This window comes from Cavia porcellus, unplaced genomic scaffold, assembly GCF_034190915.1.
Source record: "Cavia porcellus strain 051 isolate PalLab524CR breed Dunkin Hartley unplaced genomic scaffold, mCavPor4.1 scaffold_4, whole genome shotgun sequence".
NCBI classification, from domain to species: domain Eukaryota; kingdom Metazoa; phylum Chordata; class Mammalia; order Rodentia; family Caviidae; genus Cavia; species Cavia porcellus.
This window is the reverse complement of record NW_026947487.1, coordinates 84,281,230-84,299,713: the sequence shown is the minus strand read 5'-3', so window position 1 is coordinate 84,299,713 and position 18,484 is coordinate 84,281,230. Positions and strand designations below refer to the sequence as shown.

Genomic DNA, 18,484 nt, shown 5'->3' with positions numbered 1-18,484 from the left:
ACTAGAGTTTGGACAAGGAGAAACTCTTTGTTAGATATACTGATTTACAAAAAAATAGACCAATCGAAAAAAAAAATATATATATACACACTAAGCAAAAGAAGTCTTACAGAAAAAATACATTTTGATGAAATCCTAGGACAGGTTAAAACTAAGACAAACTAAACAATGTATGGTTAAAGATTTAGTATAGTACGATTCTTGGTATCAAAAAAAAATTTTTTTTAGCACACTATTAATGAACAATGACTGTGAAAAGGTACAAGTGTTTTCTGGGTGATGACAATGGTCTCTACAAGAATTCAGGATATGCAAGTGCATACAATTGTCACAACTTAATATAAGATTTGTGTATTTCATTGTATAATAACAGCACTCAATAAAAAGAACAGTAAATGGTGGGGGATATAGCTCAATGGTAAAGCACTTGTCTAGCATGCATGAGGTTGTGGGTTTACTCTCCAGTATAGAAAAAAGAAAAAGTAAATAGTGAATTCTGGTTACGGATATATATATATACTGAATGTTTAAAGATAAACAATATTAAGATCTGCAGTAAATACGTCAGATATCAAACTAATGAATGGCATAATAGATGTTCTGAAGCTAGTGTAGGTTTACAAGTGTTCACAGCTCCTTTAATTTGTCTGTATGTTTGAACATTTTTAGGATATAATGTTAGGGAAGAAGAAAGCAGTATGAATTAATGCTTAAGAAACACACTCTTGATCTTTCTTAAAGTAGGTGAGAGTTGTGTGCAATTTAGTAACATCTTGCCCCAAAATTTAAGTGAAATACAAGACTATCTCATTATGTTTATGTTAGTAAGTCAATGCGTAGCACTTTCTGTTTGTGGAAGGTGATACTAGTTTTCTATTTATGATAGTAATATAAAGTTTCCTCTTTAACTGAATGCCTATTTTTAGGATATTCAGACGTACAAAAATACCGAGTGTATAGCAGCAAAAATGGCAAAAGAATGTCACAATATTAATGAAACAGCAGCGAACAGGACTGACTTGGGATAACAGATAGGACGCTAACTGTCCTTTGGGTGATCAATGATAATGGGTCTGTGATAGTTCTGCAACCAGCAACCTGTGTGACCTTGGGCACTCAAAGCCCTCTCTGAAGCTGTTAGTTACCGCTTAACACCGGAGTGACAGGCCAAGCCATGCATCTCCAGCCCCTAACAGAGAATGCGGACGCAAGCCGGGCAACCGGCTCCTTCCAGTCCGCTACGCCCTTCACCTCACCTTCCTCGGGGCCGCCAGGATAAGCTTCTTCCGCCCCGCACCTCCTCTGACCGGTCTCACACCCCTTCCCCGGCCTTCCCCTCTCCCCGGTTCGATCGCTTCCTCACCAGGTAGGCAACGCAGCTGCAGAAGCCTCCAGCCCGCCCGGCCTACAACGCCAGCCACTGCTGCTACCGCCGCCATCTTGGAAGCGGGCACCCACGCTGACGACGGCAACGTGACAGTTAGGACGCCACAGTACTGGCTCCGCCCCCTTCCGCGGAGCCTCCTTCTCTCGCGAGAGCCGTGAGACGCCGAGAGGGTAGTTATAGCGAGGCCAGGAGGCAACCTGGTGGCAGGTGAGTGTACTCTGGGCGACTTGAGAGTCCCCAACCCCTTCTCGACGGTCTCCTCTCGGCCCACTGTTGTCCTACATACTCCCCATTTTCTCTTCCCAGCTCTGTCCCTCTTAGGGACGTAGCTTCGGCATTCCGACAGAGAATCCCTGTGGGTTTGTGCGGGGGAACCCGGCGTGAGGGGCCGCGCCGTCTGTGCTTGCCCCGGGCTCCTGACGCGGCAGTTTCTGTCCTTTCTAGGCTGCCTCGGTACGTGAGCAGCCGGCTTCGGGCACTGCGCGGGTAAAGCCCAGAGCTGAGCCGCTGGGTCGCGGGTCTGGGACTCGGTCCCGCCCTAAACCAGCTGTTGTGACCTTGGGTCTCAATTTCTCAGAAGTTTCGATCTCGGAGGGGCCCGTACAGCACAGTACAAAAGCTCAGCTGTATCTGAACCCCCAGATTGTAAGTTTGAATTTAGGATTTATGCCAACCTCCGTCGTATTGAGTATTTCCTAAACTTTCACGATCGGACGAATTTAGGATGCTTGTTAATAAAATGAACATCCAGGTTTTGTCCCGAAGGGTTGACTCAGTGTCTAGGTGGGTGCAGAAATCTTGCTTTAGCTAACAATGGCTCCGAATAATTTGTAGGATTTGTGGGGTTTGGGAGAGGCTGGTTTCGTTGTTTCCGGCATTTCTGAGTGACCTGGTGGCCCGCGAAGGTCAGGGTATTGTCTCTAAATTGAAATGTAAATGCAGAGTAGCTTCTCTTTGGGATACCGTTAGGGAAGGCATAATAATAGGAAGAAGTAAATGGCTTTTTGGTTTAGGGATAACTGGCCGCAGGACCGTGTAATTCTGTAAATGCCTTTGAAGTTAGATGTCGTCTTCTTGTTTTTTTTTTCCGTTTTGATTTTTGGTGTTTTTTTGTTGTTGTTGTTGCTTGGTCTTTTTGAGACACTGCAATTCAAGTTGCCCTTGAGCTCACTTTGTAGCCCAGTCTGGTCTCTAACTCGATACCATCCTTCTGCCTCAGCCTTCCACTGCTAGGATTACAGGCATGTGCCACCACAGCCGAGAAGACTTATCTTTTTATTTGTTAAAATTATTTTGCACATTTTTTCCCATACAAACTGATCTCCAGCATGTGCGTGGGGCAAGATCTTCTGAACCAAAATTTTCTCTAAATTTCAGATTTATTTATTTGGTGCAGCACTGGAAATTGAACCTAGGAGCTTTGCAGTGAGCCTCAGCCTCTAGTCTCCCTTTGCTACCTACCCACCCCCATTTTGAGCTGGTGTCTAACAATTGCTAATTGCCCAGGTGAAGCTCCAACTTGTATCCTACCTCAGCAGTCTCAAACTCATAGGCTCTGACTTTCTTTGCTTCAGCCTCTTAGTAGCTGATACTGTAGATATGTACCACTGTGCCTGTCTAGGCTTTATTTTCTGAGTTGTGCCTATGAAGCTTTGAGTAGGTCTTTCCTGTGGAAACTAATATTTGGCACTAGGGTTGGAATCCAGGGCTCTGCACACGCTAAGGTGGGATACACCTCAATAAACTATACTCTAGCCCCATCGTCACATAAATGTAATTAACCACCTGCCCAGTCTGTCAATTCTTTTGCTTTTGAAAAAAATTTTTTCACACTCTGGACATGTAAACTTTGTTAATTTTTAATTAAAATTTCACTTTCTGATAACTAGCAATATTTGGAGAATTTTTTATGTACCTAATTTAAAAGTATTTGATCCTTAACTTGAACTAAAATTCAAACTTCAATCTTATTTTTAACTTTTGGCTACTTGTGTGTGCGCATGTGCGTGTGTGTGTGTGTGTGTGTGTGTGTGTGTGTGTGTACATGTATGATGCTGGAGATTGAACTCGGACCTTGCATATGCTAGGTAAGTGTTCTACCATTGAGCTACATCCCTAGGCCTTGGTCATCCCCTCCCTTCCAAGGAGGAAGCAAGATTTAATATTTCTTGGGCACCTTAAAAATAAACAAGTGCATCTGCATGTGGTGTTCACAGACATCTGCTTTTACTGTCTGCCTGTAACATTTTATAAGAGCAGTGGATAAGTATATGCAGTAATCAGTTGGAGAGGTATCTGACAAACAAGGTCAGTGAAGTGACATCACCTCTTTTTAGTTGTGAAACCTGGACCCTGAGTCACAGCTCCTAAGTATATTTGCTGAGATGCAGGACATTTTTTTCTTTTTTGTTTTTTTTAACAGAATCACAAAAAGAAAACAAAACTCTGATCTGTGATACTGTGTGAAAAGTATCACACTTTCACTTTAAAAATTTAAAAGAAGTGTCTCTTATTTTACTTAAAAAATGCTGACTGAAAGTAGGGGCTACCTGTATTTGGGGGGAGTTGATATTTAATAAGTGTATTTTGTGAGTTCCCTGTAGTGATGAGATTAGTGCGGAGAGATATGAAAGCAAGGCATTTTATTTACAATCTTCTAATTTACTGGCACAGTCATGGGGAAGGTAGGTGCTGTCTAAGATGTCAAAGTGTAATCTTCCTGCTTCTATGGAAAAGGAAGCTTCTTGTAGCTCCCTGGGGAATCTTCCTAGCAAGCTGGCAGTTTTTTAAATTCGAGATTGATCCCCAAGTTGCTCTTAAAGATTTTGCAAGAGGTTTTTTTTTGACATGTGATAATTAAAAGCTTAAAAGTTGCAGTTTTCAGTGTATGATGGTTGAAGGATTTAAAATCCAAAGTTAAATGACTATTTAAACCTGCCTGCCTGCTGCCTGTATCCTTTTGTTTGTTTTTGGGTTTTGTTTGTTTGTTTGTTTGTTTTTTGTCTTTTTCATTTTTATCGGTACCGGGGATCGAACTCGCGACCGCCTGCTTGCAAGGCAGGTACTTATGCCGCTGAGCTAAATCCCCAGCCCTGCCTGTATCCTTTTACTGGGAATTGTAGTCAGATTGGGATTGATAAAGGTTGTTTACATAAAGGTAAAAGGCATGATGTAGTGAAAATAGATTTTTCCTAGAACAAGGATTTGTGTGTGAATATTGGACTAGGTTATGAATCTAGCAGGCGAAAGTGTTCATGTGTTCAGCTAGGGATTGAAGCTAAGGCCTTTCACTGAGCTACATTCCTAACCCTTTTTATTTTGAGGCAAGTTCTTGGTAAGTTGGCAAGCTGGGCCCAAATTTGTGATCCTCCTGCCTCAGCCTCCTACACTGTTGGCATTACAGGCATGTGCCACCATGCTTGGCTCAGGCTAAGAAGTTTTAGTTTTGCTCTAAGAATTAAAATCATTAGTAATTGAAAATGCCTAGAGGTGTTGCTCAGCGGTAGAACACTTGCCTAGTGTGTGCAAGGCCCTGGATCTGAACCCCAGCACTGCCCCCATTTCCCCCACCAAAAAAAAAGGTGACTCCAGCTTGTAGATGGAGGAGACAGTGATTTGTTTTTCCGTTTTTTTGTTTTGTTTTGAGATAGGGGCTTGCTTTGTGCTATTTAAGGCTGGCCTTAAACTCAGAAAGATCCACCTGCTTTAGTTTCAAAGTGCTAGGATTATAGGCCTGTCCCATAATGCTGAGCTAGGAGACAGTGAATTAAAGGAAACATTTTTTAAAAAGGAAGAATGTAGTATATACAGTTCAAATTTAGATCCAGAGTGTGTGTGGTGATATAGTCACTGTCAGCCATCACTGCAGAAATCAGAAGTGTTCAGAATGAGATTAATCTGTGTGTGACCCTCTACCACTGTTTGTGTCTTTGTTTCATTTCTTTTACCTAGTCAGACACTTGATAGCATTAGTGTTTAAGAGAGAAGGAGAAGCTGGCTGTGCTGGCGCATTCCTATAACCCTAGAACTCAAGAGGCTAAGGCAGGAGGATCTCCATGAAATTGAGGCTACAGAAGTGAGTTCAAGGTCAGCCTGCACTACAGAGCAAAGGTCCTGTCTCAGATAACCAAAGAAGGAAAGAAGGAGGGGATGGAAGAAAGAAAAAAGGAAGGAAGGAAATAAACAATATGCATCTATGGACCTAATTTCATTGTAAACATTTTACATACTCTCCTGTGCATCAAAGTTGACCCACAGGGTAAAATTTCCATATTAAACATGGACTTCATGAGCAGATAGATTGCGATTCAAATTCTATTCCTTACTTTATCCTCATAAATCTTCTGATTGTGTCACTTGCACAGTATCATTTGCTTCAGATCCCTTGAACTAGGTAGCTCAGGTTGACTTGCAGTTCATGGCAGTTGTCATGTCTCAGCCTCCCGAGTGCTGTGATTATAGGTATATGTCCCCATACCTGGTTGAATTTTTATAAAAGAGAAAATAGTATTTAGTTTGCAAAATTTAAATGTGCTGTGTCTTTAAAAATTTTTATGCTGTGCTTGGGTTATATCTGCCAGGTTATTTGCCTTCCTTGCTGAGTCATGCTTCTGCCTAATTAATGGCCCTGTGTGTTTTATATTGTTTAAGCTGAGTTACTTCAAAGAAGAAATAATCTGTTTCTAACCTTACTTGTCTCTAAACCCCACCTTCCCACCTTACTTCAGTTTTTCTGCTGTGCTGGGATCAATCCCAGGGTTAGTGCTCTACCACTGAGCTACATCTCCAGCTCAACTATCCCTTTTCTTGACTCTACTGTGTCAGGATTCTAGCCATGTCCCTTGTTGAGGAATGTTGGGATTATGAAACCCTGGGGTGATAGGTTCATTTATTTAAACTCTAGCATCTATAGTAAGCTCTCTAATGTCATCAGCATTCGATGGTGGGAGGTTGAAAGTAGATTGTGATTCTAATCGTATTTATTGATACCCCCAGATTAAACTGCACTCTCTCTGCTCAGTCATGATTTTCTTTTGGCCAGTAGCTTTTAGGCTCATGAACACTGCAGCAATGGCAGAATTCGGGATCTCAGCTGGCCAGCTGGTGGCAGTGATCTGGGATAAGTCAACCCCCACGGAGGCTCTGAAAGATCTGGTGGATAAACTTCAAGGGTTAACTGGCAGTGAGGACCGAGTGTCTGTGGAAAATATCGATCAGCTGCTGCAATGTAAGTTTTACCCACACTCTACACAGGATTGGGGTTTTGATGAGAGGTACTGGGTCTGTAGTTCCTTGGTATCTGAGTTTTTGTTCTGGATGGCATAAGGAAAGCAGTGGCTTATCAGTTATTTTTCAGGTGCAATGCAGTGGACTTAGAGTGTAGTTGATTTCTGTAAGTATGTTCTTGCTATTTAGTAGCTGTTGCATATTTTTTTTTTTAAAGTTTGTTCTTCTTCCTGAAATTAGTGAGACTGAGAGCAGGGCAGAGCTGCATCTTATGGTTTGATAGAGTTTACTAAACAGGTAGGAGCTCATAGCTTTTGTGGAGGCTTGGGATAGCTTGGGAAATTGCTTCTAGGCTTAGGTGATTGCTAATTAGAGTCTTCTTTCTTTTCAGCTGCCCACAAGGAATCCAGCTTTGACATTATTTTGTCGGGTGTAGTACCAGGAAGCACTACTCTGCACAGTGCTGAGGTTTTGGCGGAGATGGCCCGGATTCTTCGGCCTGGAGGGTGTCTTTTTCTGAAAGAGCCAGTAGAGACAGCTGTAGGTAAGAGTTCACAGGGTTGAGTTGGGTATAAGCCTATAATTCCAGCACTCATTCATAAGGCCGAGGCAGGAGGATTGCCACAAGTTCCAGACCAGCTGGGCTACATAGCAAGACCCTGTCTCAATATAAATAAACAGAGCAAACTATTGTTAGATACAGAGAATTGTACAGAGAAGAAAAAAAAAATTTCAAAAGGTTCTTGTGCTGTATGATTCTATTTTTTTGGTTTTGGTTTTTTTGAGACAGGGTCTCACTATGTAGTTCAGGCTGGCCTTGAGCTCACTGTGTAGTCCAGGCTGGCCTAGAACGCAGTGATCCTCTTGCCTTGTCCTCTAGAGTGCTGCGGTTATAAGTGTGCACCATCATACCCAGCCCTATTCATATTTTTGAAATAGTACCAAAGAAGGTCATGTTAGTAGTTTCCATGGGCTAGGTATGGCAAAGAGGAAGTGCCTGGCAGCAAAGGGTAGTATTCTAGTATCTCTCTCTGCGTATTTTGAGAGATGGTAGCATTGGGGAAGATCAGATGAAGGGTCTAGGACTTCTCTGAACTTGTCTGTGTGTCTCTGCATGTGTATACTTTCTGTGACTCTACAGTTATTTCAGAATAATGCTTGGAAGTCTGAGAGTGCTGAGATAGCTGTTGATTCATTTGAAACTAATGACAGTGTCCAAGAATTAAAGGTATAGCTATTAGAAAGTCATTCACAATACTTTCAATCAAAATAGGACATTTTTTTCATCAAAGCAATAGAAACGCAAGTGTTTTGAAATGTACAAAGATGCTTGTTATTTATGTGGCACTGTAAACTTGTGAATTGTTTGGAGACATCAGTATTCACTGGAAATTTAGGTTTTGAATAACTAACTACAGTGTCTAGCAACTTTATAGGAAGAATACTTGTATTTCCTGCTCTTTGCAGTTTCTAATATTATCTAGCATCCTTCAGAAGGGAGGAGTGATAAGAAACAATGGAATTGTAATGTTTAAGAGCATAGATAAGAGCACTTTGAACAGCTGAAAGGACGTTTCAAATTCAGATGCTTTCACTAAACTGTACACAAAAGATAGGACAGTTATTATTTGAGTACCTCTTGACTCACACAGGATAGAGCCTTAATTATTTTTCCTGCTTTGACCTATAAAGCTATTAATTGGGGTTTTCCTCTTGGCAGTCAACAATAGCAAAATGAAGACGGCATCTAAATTGTGTTCAGCCCTGACTCTTTCTGGTCTTGTGGAAGTGAAGGAGGTAGGTGTATGTGTAGGCAGCCCTCTTTGCTGTGTTAAACCTTGGGTGACAAACTAGAGTCTGTCAGAGCAGACGGGAATGTTGCCATGGACTAGGAAGCAAGCCCACACATGCTACAGACAGGGAATCGAAGGGCTTCAGGGAGCAGATCTTTGGAGAGACTGGGCTGGTCACTTGGGGTGGCTTGTCCGGAACTCCCTAGTGTGCAGCAGCAGGGCCTGGACAGCAGCTGCTAGGCTTTTTCAGCCCCATCTCAGTGGTCACAAATCTAGGCCCACTGAAACACCTCATCTAGACCAGCCTCCCACTCTTTGTGGGAGAATGAGCTAAGTTGGGAGGAAATCACATTTCCAGCAGTCCAGTGGAGGTGTGTGAATTAAACAGAATTGTAGATGTTTATCTTGGGTGTGGGAAAAAGTATGTGCTGCCCTAGGGTAACTGTTACACCTCTTCTTATGTGATGTAATGCCTTAGATTTTTATACCTATGGTTCCTTTTCCTTTAAAGTTTTCTGTGTTTAGTTCTAAGTAAACAATGTTTGTAAAAATTCAAGTTATACTATAGAATATAGTAGTGTAAGCTGGCAATATAGCTCAGTGGCACAGAACCTGCTACTATCTATAACTTCTCAAGGAACAAAGAAAATATATCTTTTCTCTCTTTTTCCTTTGGGTTAAAGAGTTCCACTATCTTCATTGTGAGGTGTTTCTATTAGATATTGTGACCATGTCTTGACACATCTCTACAATCATAATCATTAAGCCCTCACAATGATTAGGTATCTTGTACCTAATAATTCATAAATCCTTTAAAAGTTACCAATGGTTGGAGCAAAGTTACCATGCTGATGAGATTAGCCTCTAGGGTTCTGATGAATGAGCAACTGAATGTGAATAGTGACATACTGTTATTTTCTACTATTATATATTTAAGACACCAAAATGCATGTTTAACCCTGTGTGATCCCTTAATATCTTGAATTCCAGCTGCAAAGGGAGCCCTTGAGCCCTGGGGAGGTGAAGTCTGTCCAGGAACATCTGGGTTACAACAACAACAGTCTGCTGATTATTCAGATCACAGGCAAAAAGCCCAACTTTGAAGTGGGTTCTTCTAGTCAGCTCAACCTTTCCATCATCAAGAAACCTTCAGGTAAGACCAGCCCATATACATACCTCTGTGTGAATGGACGTGGAAGGACATGTTGGAAATTGAGCCAGCAATCCAAGTATTTCTAGAGGATTGGTTTCTTTAGTTTCTGTCATTTCCAAATGACAGAATGCATAATATATTTTATCCCAGGAATACTAGGATGCAGTTATGCATAGATATTATCTAGCTCAACCCCTTCTGTACCAAAGGCCTCTTAACTCTAGAGGCCAGAGTCATGTGTTTAGATAATGACATTTTCCAGGTCCCAGAGGTACAGAGGTCAGCCTCAGAATGCTTCTTGCTACTGCTGATGGTACTTGTGATACTGGTGCCCTGTTGCTGTTGCAGGGCTTTGTTTTTGTTTTTTGTTTTTTGTTTTTTTTTCTTTTTGCAGTACTGAGATTGAACTCTGGGTCTTATAAATGCTAGGCAAGTGCTTTACCAATGCAGCTGTGTTCCAAGATCTTTTCATTTTGTGGCAAGGTCACTAGGTCATCTAGGCTGGCCTTTAACTTGGAAGCAGCCTGCTTAAGCCTCTTGAGTAGCTAGGATTACCATACACAGCCCACAGTTACTTTTCCTACACCAATAAAGTCGACTTTTCTTCTTTTGAGGGTCCTGTGATGCTTATTAAACTGTTTCTTCTGTGCAGAAAGTTTAGCATGTGCACATGAATACATGCACCCTTCACCACCACTTTCATCCTTTCTGTCACTTTTTTTTTTTTTAATGCCTGAATTACGGTCCTATCTGTGATGAATGCAAAACTTTACAGATATTTATTTACTGGCATATCTTCCTTGCACCATTTTGACTGACCAACATAAGATTTCAAGAAATTCTTGGGAATCTAGCCTTTGAGTTTATGGTTCCAGAATAGGTAGGAGCAGATTTAATGAGTAGCTGGCCTTGCAGAAATTGGGAGATCCAGCTGTGACAGTGGTCATGGAGGGTGCTCATGTGGGAGGCCTTTCTGAGGCCCCCAGGTCTCTGCTCTCTCTTTATATTCTCCTGACCAGGACAGAGAATCACCAGATGTGAAGCTTGTGGTGTGAAGCCACTGTTCATGTGATGTTGCCACGAACAGCTCCAGAGCCTGATTTCTCATATAACAGATTTAGAGGAGGCTACAACTTTGTCACTTATGAAGTCTTTGACAGATTGCTCGTTTAAACCCTAAAATATCTACAGTAAGCAGAAGGGATGCTGTTTGCTCCATGTTAGAGGAGTGGAAACTAAGATAACAAAGAGAAAGCAGTGTGAAAGTGCAGACTTGCTGAGTGCGTGAAGGCGGTCAGCCCAGGGTCCTGTCTTTCTGAGAGGTGGAGCTGTGTGGAGACCAAGCCTCTGACTCCCTCTCCAGCCGCTTCACTCAAGCTCTGCAGAAAGTACTTGTATGATGTTGCTCATAGCCTGTTCTAGCTGATTTTATGGACTTCTTTTCTTGGTTGGACTCAGTGAAGCCTGCTGTGGACCCTGCTGCCGCTAAGCTCTGGACCCTTTCAGCCAATGACATGGAGGACGAGGGCATGGTGAGTCGGCACTGTGCTCATTGATTGCTTCTTCCAGATCCTGTCTTGTGCATGACAGCTGCAGGCTGGCGTGACCTTTTTGGACTTGCACACGTGGGTGTGTTTGAAGCCTAGCATCATGTTTTTGCTGTCACTGTGCCTATGACTTAGAACGACACTACATCTTGGTAGCACCATAAAAATTTTTTGGCATCTTGTACACAGAGATTTCTGTCCCTCACTTTATGAGATATATCAAAGACCCTTGTGGAAGGGTGTAAACCAAAAAAGAGTTTGTTGGGCTGTTTTTATCAGTCCCTTTCTCAGGACAAGTCACTGAATGCTCCCAGTGTTAAAAGCACTCTTTCCATCTTTTATCAGCACTGTGTATAATCAAGTCCTTCGTTTCCGGCCTCTATTACTGAGGCTAGAGTGGTGAACAAAGTAGGTCATGTCCACATTTATAAAGAATTACACAAATAAGCCAGGCAAGGTCGCACATACTGTAATCTAAGCGCTCGGAAAACTGAGGCAGGAGGATCGTCACAAGTTCTGGGCCAGCCTGGGCTACATAGTGAGTCTGGGCAACCTGAACATCATAGTGAGACCCTGTCTCAAACAAAAACTTTTTTTTTCTTTCTATTTTGGTACCAGAGATTGAGCTCTCAGCCTATGCTTGCCAGACGGGCTGTATCACTGAGCTATATCTCCAGCCCAAAACAACAAAAACCTAAAAAGAATTTTACACATAAATATTTGCCCTTTTCTCTGGAATTATGTAGGAAAGGTTTTATTCCTTTTTTCATGTGACTATACAAAGAAATACACTTCCTTCTCCCAGCCCCAACATGCACACTCGTGCTCTACTAATCTCGGGCCACACAACTATTTCTCATGTAAGTCAGCTCCTAGTGCTTTCATACTGTAGTGCCTCTTCTCTTGAGCTTGCAGTAGGGGTGAGTGTGGTAATCAGTCCAAAGTAGGGCAGAGATGGTGCCTCCTTTACCCTAACCTCTGAATTCACTAGACCGAGACTGTGTTGCTAATGGCTTTGAATACTTCCCAGGATCTCATTGACTCAGATGAGCTGCTGGATCCAGAAGATTTGAAAAAGCCTGATCCTGCGTCCCTGCGGGCCGCTTCCTGTGGAGAGGGGAAAAAGAGGAAGGCCTGCAAGAACTGGTGAGTCTCAAATCCTCACTGCCTGATTGGGTTAGAATATGTTACTGTGAGAGTGTCGTGTAGAGGAGTCAATTAAACATGTGCATTTTAAAGCACAACAGGCTGTTATGTACTGACTGCCCAGACTAAAACAGAAAGGTACCTCCCATGTCACCTGTGCACGCTTCCTCAGCTACATTTGCTCCGCCCCCAAATGGTTTCTGCTCTAAGTCTATGTTCATCATTCATAGGTGTTTGATCTTGACCACCCATGTGTGACTCTCCAAATAGTACCTCAGTGTGTCACAAAGAATTGACATAAATATTCCCACATTACATAAGGGCTCCCAGGGAAGGAAAGCTGAGCAGAGGCTTTACTTGGCATTGGTCATGGCTTTTTTTTGTGGACAGAGGCCTTCGATGAGATAATGGGAAGAGTCTGGGGTGAATTGGAGGAAACTGGTGTGGTGCGTGCGCTTGGCGCAGGTTAAAGAGTTGTGGAGGTGCAGTGACTGCAAGGCGGCCGACGTGAGATGAGGGAGGGGCTGTTCTAGGCTTGCCGTGGGCCAGGCTCTACCCTTGGGAATGGGTCAGAGCAAGAGGAAGCGTCCCCAGCAGGTCTAGCTTCCGTGGCGGGGATGCAGTGGAAGATTGGACGCTGTCAGCACACAGTTGTAGGAAAGATTTTATTCCTTTTTTCATGGAAACTAGAAGGAAACTAGACTGACCTGCCTAGCCTTGAGTGACATAGTATGGTGGTGGCAGCCTTCAGGCGTCCATCTCCTGTGAGTGTCACAGGGCTGGTATGCCTCACTGCTCCCTGCAAGTCCCTCCCCACCTATATTAGCGTTTGTTTCCTGTGCTCCGTGTGTGCTCTTGCTTGGTTTTTTCCCATGGTGTTGGAGGAATGTATTCTCCAGTAGTTTCTTAGAAAGGCTGCCTAGAAGGTAAGGTTTGGATTTTGTTTTATTTTTTATTTTTCCTTTTTTTTCCAGTGTGTTAGGGGTGTGTGTGTGTGTGTGTGTGTGTGTGTGTGTGTGTGTAAATATCTGTGTTTAACTCATAAATGGTTGGTGACTAAGGTTCAAGAAATCTTGCTTAGAAAACATTTTCTTATAGTGTGGAAATAGTTCTGTTTTCTTTCTTTTAATTTTGACATCTGAGGCCTAACCGGTATCTTTGATCCATTCTGTTAGAGCATCTTGATCCTCAGCATAGGTCTTCTTTCTCTATTTCAGAAATTTGTAGAATCTTTATCTCTGTTGTCATTGTGTAACAGAATGTCTTGAATAGGGATTTGTTCTTATATTTTGCACTAACCATGTAATGTATCTTTTCTGTCTAAAAAGCTATGTCTGTGGCCTTAGGACATTTTTTTAAAATTTTTGTTTAGCTAGCTGTGGTGGTAGACAACTATCATCCCAGAATTTGGGAAGCTGAGGCAGGAGGATCACCATGAATTCGAGGCCAGCCTGGGCTACATAGTGATTTGAAGGCCAGCCTGAATTACATAGCAAGAACTTCTCCCCCCCCCCCCCCAAAAAAAAAAAAAAGAAATTGTTTACAAGTTTCACCTTCTGTTTATTTTCTCTGAGTGACTTACGACTCAAATATTGGATTTTTTGGTCCTATAGTTTTCTCTCACATTTTCCCCTTTCAGGGGAAATGTGCCCCTTTCAGGAGGATTTCTTCATTTATCTTCCAAAACCACCAGTACTATTTTATTTCTACTATTCTGGGTTTTTTTGGTACTGGGGATTGAACTTGTGACCTTGAGCTTGCCAGGCAGGCGCTTATGCCACTGAGCTAAATCCGTGGCCCACTATTCTAAGTTTTTTTTGTCCTTGACTTTTTAAAAGAAAATTATAGTTTGCTATTTCATGGGTGTGATATCTTCTCTTTTGCTGAAAGTTCTGTTTTTTACTCCTTGGGTAGTGTTTTTGTTTTGTTTTTTGAGATAGAGTTTCACTGTATAGTTCAGGCTGGTTTTGAACTCAGTGATCCGCCTGCCTCAGCCTACAGAGTATTACAGTATTACATCATGCTCTGCTTTCTATTTCATTTGTCTGGTTTTGTTTTTATTTTTTTTTAGTTTGGTCCCTAACTTCAACCTTTCTTGAAGTGCCTGGTGACCCTCAGCTTCTTCATGATTAAAGAGTACAGGACCAGCCAGGCATGTAATTTTCTGGCTGGCCCCCTAAGGCATCTAACTTGATACTTACAGTAGAAAGAGAAGAGTTTTAGGGCATGCTTTGGCTCTGCAGTGGATGTGGGGTTCCTGGATAGTGACAAATCTTCAGCATCAACTGATTTGCCCTAGCACTTGTGGCCTAGCGGAAGAACTGGAGAAGGAGAAATCAGAGGCACAGAAGAGCTCCCAGCCCAAGTCGGCCTGTGGAAACGTAAGTATCTGTACCTTACAGCTCTTCAGCTCTTCTGTGACCCCTTGTGGTTGGGGACATCATTGTAAACTAAGACACTTGCATGATTCACATGGTGCAGGCATAGGCCAATGCAAGGGAACGTGTGTAGGTGGAGATGGGGAAGAAGTCATCTCCCTGCCACAGGGAAGGCCCTCATTGTGTCTTTTCTTTTGAGACAGAGTCTCAATGTGTAGTTCAGGCTGGCCTCAAACTCATGGTGATCCTTACGCCTCAGCCTCCTGAGTGCTCGGATTACAAATATGTGTCACCACACCTGGCTTGTTGTCTCTTACTTTTGGCTCCTTTGTTCCTGCCCTAGAGCAGGACCAGAAGTTACTGAGCCATTTGGCCAGGCTTGGCTGTGACTTAGAAGGGGGATACATATTCCCCCAAGGACCTTCTGTTAACTATTTTAACCAAGCTAGAGCTCTTGAAACCTTCTAGTATTTGTGTCCTGCTGGACCTGTGAATGCATCTGGACATTTGCCCTTGGCCCGGGTCTTGGGTGAGCTGCTCCTTGGTGTCCCTGTGTGACTTCCTGTTCTCTCTCCACAGTGCTACCTGGGTGATGCATTCCGTTGCGCCAGCTGCCCCTACCTCGGGATGCCAGCCTTCAAGCCCGGGGAGAAGGTGCTCCTGAGCAACAGCAGCCTGCACGATGCCTAGGAGGGACCCCAAGGCCAGGTCTGCTCTGCAGCCACTCCTGATCCTCTCTTCCTGCCTCCTCTGGACTCGCCCACTCTGTTTGAAATCTCTGCAGTCTGTAGACCGGGTGAGGCAGGCTGTGGCACAGTGGTATTAGTGCTGCTTTCTCCAAGAAGACTGGGACGTGGGGGGGCCTGGTTCCCCGAAGTATTAGGATCTCGTGGTAAAACACTTGACAATCCACTCTCGAGCCAGTTGTCCTTGAGTATTTATGCCCTGCGACAGGCTCCAGGTGCCACCCCTGCTCTAAGCTCAGTGACCCTGCCACCTACTTGCTCTTATGAGTCAGCAAATGCTTAGTAACTTGAGTCAACTGTCTCATGACCTCAGGGCATCTGAGGGGTCACTTGCTGGTTACTGTGAGCCCATCCTGTGTGTGTCTGTCTCTTTCCATCCATCTACATCTGTTGTCATTTCTGTTCACTGACAGGTGTTACACTTGTACACTCCTGTGCCTCAGTTCTAAGAGGGTACGTAGGTGCATGTGGTGTTCCCACATCATCCGGGCTCTGCCTGGACAGGGAAGCAGCCCTCCTTTGTGGAGGAGTTGGTGGCCCACACAGTGGGGCCAGCACTGTCCTTACAAGTAGCTGCTCTTAGAGGAGTTCAGACTGGGGAGGAGCAGGGAGGACTGAACCAATAGCATTTCTCTTGACTCTGTTCTCGCCAGACCCAAACCTGATCTTTCCAGACACTTGGAGAGATTGTGTGGGTTTAGCAGACAGATTTTTGTTTCACTGGTAAATAAAAGTGCTAATTTGTATGTGTCTGCAAAGCTTGGTTGGATTCTCCTGACTTGGTTCTCCTTCTGGTCACTGCTGGTGGAGTTTAGTTAGGACTGTGGCTGAAGCTGGATTCCGAAGCCTGGGGAGGCAGAGTTCCAAGATGGCCTCCAGTGACCTGTGTCCCTGTGTCACCCCTGAGCAAGACCTGTGGAAGCTGTGGGATCGCCCTCCTAGGGTTAGAGGAGGTTCTGTGCAAAGGCAAGGGATTTTGCAAATGTAGTTAAAAGTCCCTGCTGACTTACAGTTGATTAAAGTGGAGATTATCTTGAGTGAGCCTGACGCAATCAGGTGATCCTTGCGAACCAGGGAACAAAGCTTGTTGGCAGTACAGAAGTTATCACGTTGTGCAAGGTCTAAGTGGGGACATGCCCTCAACAACAGTGCTAGGACAGCGGGCCCTCAGCCCAGCCACAAGGAGCTTGGTCCTGCTAGTAACACATGGCTGGACCAATATCCCAAGTCTGCACAATAAGAGTGGCACCATGACTGCAGCCATGGGAGCCTAAGGGGGCTGGACACGCAGAAACCAGCATAAGTGGATGTCTGAAGCATCCAAGTGTCTGGTGACTTGTTCATGGCAACAAACTAACAGCCCCCACAATGGCTTATGGTGGCGTATGCCCAGCCAGCCGACCCCATTAGTAATTCTGCTGCGGTTGCCTAGTTGTGGAACACAATCCCCAGCCAGAGCATTCCAGGACGGGCTCTTCTGAGTCCTGGCCATTGCTGGCACAGAGGGTGAAGCTCTGTGGGGTGTGGTTAATGAGACTGTGCCGACAGCTGCTGTGTCATCCCACAGAGGACAAGGCTGGAGCCCAAAACTGTTGGGTCGCCCTGAATGCATCCTCAGTTTACAATGAAGGGAACAGTGAATGCCGGAAATGACCTGCACCCATCAGTCACTTGAGTACTTTTTAACACAGATGATGGGCAGGAGACAAATCTCAGTTGCATAAGGCCCTGCGTTGGTTCCTCAGTGCCGTGAAATCCAAAAAGTGTGAACTGATACCTGATGTCACCTGTGGACCTTTCCGAATCAGTAGGTCTGAGGGGACTGTGAGTAAAATCTTAAAACATGGCAGAGTACATTTGGAACTCTCCCTCTGGCCACTTTCTTTTTGTTTGTAATTTTAAACAGTCTTACCTTGGAGTCCAGGCTGGCCTCAGGCAATCCTCCTGATTCAGCCTCCCAAGTGCTGAGATTTTGGGTATACTCCATGGTGCCTGGTGCTGCCCCCTGCTGAATTCACTTAAAAGCTGCAAGTGTAGTGGGCAGCAGAGACTACCACATGTTGGGGTTAGGTGGCAGCTGAAACTTTGGAAGGGGTGAAAAGCAGGCACCTAGGAGCTGGAGAAAGAGGGAGATGATGACGCTGCAGACTGCTCCAGAGTGAGGCAGCTGCTTGAGTGGAAACAATACCTCAAGTGGTGACCGGCTCCCAGCCAGGCTGAAGGGAGAACCTCATGTGCTAGAAGCACTGTTGCTGGACCGGACAGAGGCATGCTGCTTTGTGAATTGCAGAAGAGTTGTGAGAGGCTAAAAGCAGTGTGCCCCCCATAGTAGCAGGTAAAGTCAGTTGGGAACACACTTTAGTGGGGTTCCTTTGGGTAGTTCACTGCCAGCTGTGTGTTAGAATCACCTGCATGACTTCTAAAGCAAAACTGGCTCTTGTGTCATCTTCCTTCCAAAGCCCTAGTAAGTCAGCATCTGCTGGAGTGGGGCTTGTGACATCTGCTGGTTTTGGCTTTTCAAGACGGTCTTGCTATGTAGTCCATACTGTCCTCAAACTCAAAGAGACTCTCCAGCCTTAGCCTCCCAAGTACTGGGATTACAGGCATGTGCCACTATATCCAGCTGGCATCAGCATTTTTACGCTTCCCTTGGTGATAATAAAGTGCACTCAAGCTTAAGGACCACTGTCTTAGAGAATTTCTCTCCATGCTGTCAGGCACAGCCTGGGCATGACTTTGCCAGCAACTGCACTGTTCTCAGCAAACTACAGTCCCCAGAAAGCTATCAACAAGGGACAGGAAACTGCAAAGAAGTCCTGTTGTCCCTGGACAAACAGGACAGGATATCATGAAGTAAGACAGGACAGGAGACCGCAGTGCCAAACACCTGATAACATCTTTATGTCTGTACCAGACATTCTGAGAACCTCGACCACAGATGTGTGCTCAGCACCCCACCATGAGACCCCCCACCTGCTCTCACTTGACCCTCTTTCCCAGACCCTATAAAAAGCCCTGCTTTTCTTTGTTTGGGACTGATAACTTTATCGCCCTTGGTCTGCCTATGCCCAGGTATAATAAATCTTGTGCTGTGTTGCCTTCACCCAA

General features: G+C 44.2%; 2 protein-coding genes across 3 annotated transcripts in view; one reads left to right on the top strand and one right to left on the bottom strand.

Annotated features, from left to right (window-relative positions):
• The window catches only part of Coq9 (coenzyme Q9), a 13,754-nt gene extending 12,260 nt beyond the window's left edge, over positions 1-1,494 (bottom strand). The window contains exon 1 of the mRNA XM_003472067.5: positions 1,364-1,494. Coding sequence (XP_003472115.1) covers positions 1,364-1,439 — 76 coding nt within the window. The 5' untranslated portion in view covers positions 1,440-1,494. The remainder of the gene's footprint in view (positions 1-1,363) is intronic.
• Ciapin1 (cytokine induced apoptosis inhibitor 1) lies at positions 1,457-18,484 on the top strand. Of its 2 annotated transcripts, none has more exons than XM_003472068.5 (9): positions 1,457-1,594; positions 6,432-6,614; positions 7,005-7,157; positions 8,334-8,410; positions 9,397-9,559; positions 11,018-11,091; positions 12,137-12,252; positions 14,552-14,633; positions 15,210-18,484. In XM_003472068.5, exons 2-9 carry the CDS (start codon positions 6,443-6,445, stop codon positions 15,318-15,320), a joined length of 948 nt encoding a protein of 315 aa, XP_003472116.1. In that variant the 5' UTR covers positions 1,457-1,594; positions 6,432-6,442; the 3' UTR covers positions 15,321-18,484. The 2 variants fall into 2 exon arrangements, with proteins under 2 accessions (XP_003472116.1, XP_005004736.1); XM_005004679.3 differs by having other exon boundaries at positions 1,465-1,594; positions 6,429-6,614.

What these genes read in the sequence shown, in the direction of transcription:
- Ciapin1 (XM_003472068.5), top strand. Translation starts at nt 6,443, where the DNA reads ATGAACACTGCAGCAATGGCAGAATTCGGGATCTCAGCTGGCCAGCTG. An exon ending in GCCAGTAGAGACAGCTGTAG is followed by an intron (nt 7,158 to 8,333) that starts GTAAGAGTTCAC and finishes TCCTCTTGGCAG; the next exon opens with TCAACAATAGCAAAATGAAG. An exon ending in CATCATCAAGAAACCTTCAG is followed by an intron (nt 9,560 to 11,017) that starts GTAAGACCAGCC and finishes GGTTGGACTCAG; the next exon opens with TGAAGCCTGCTGTGGACCCT.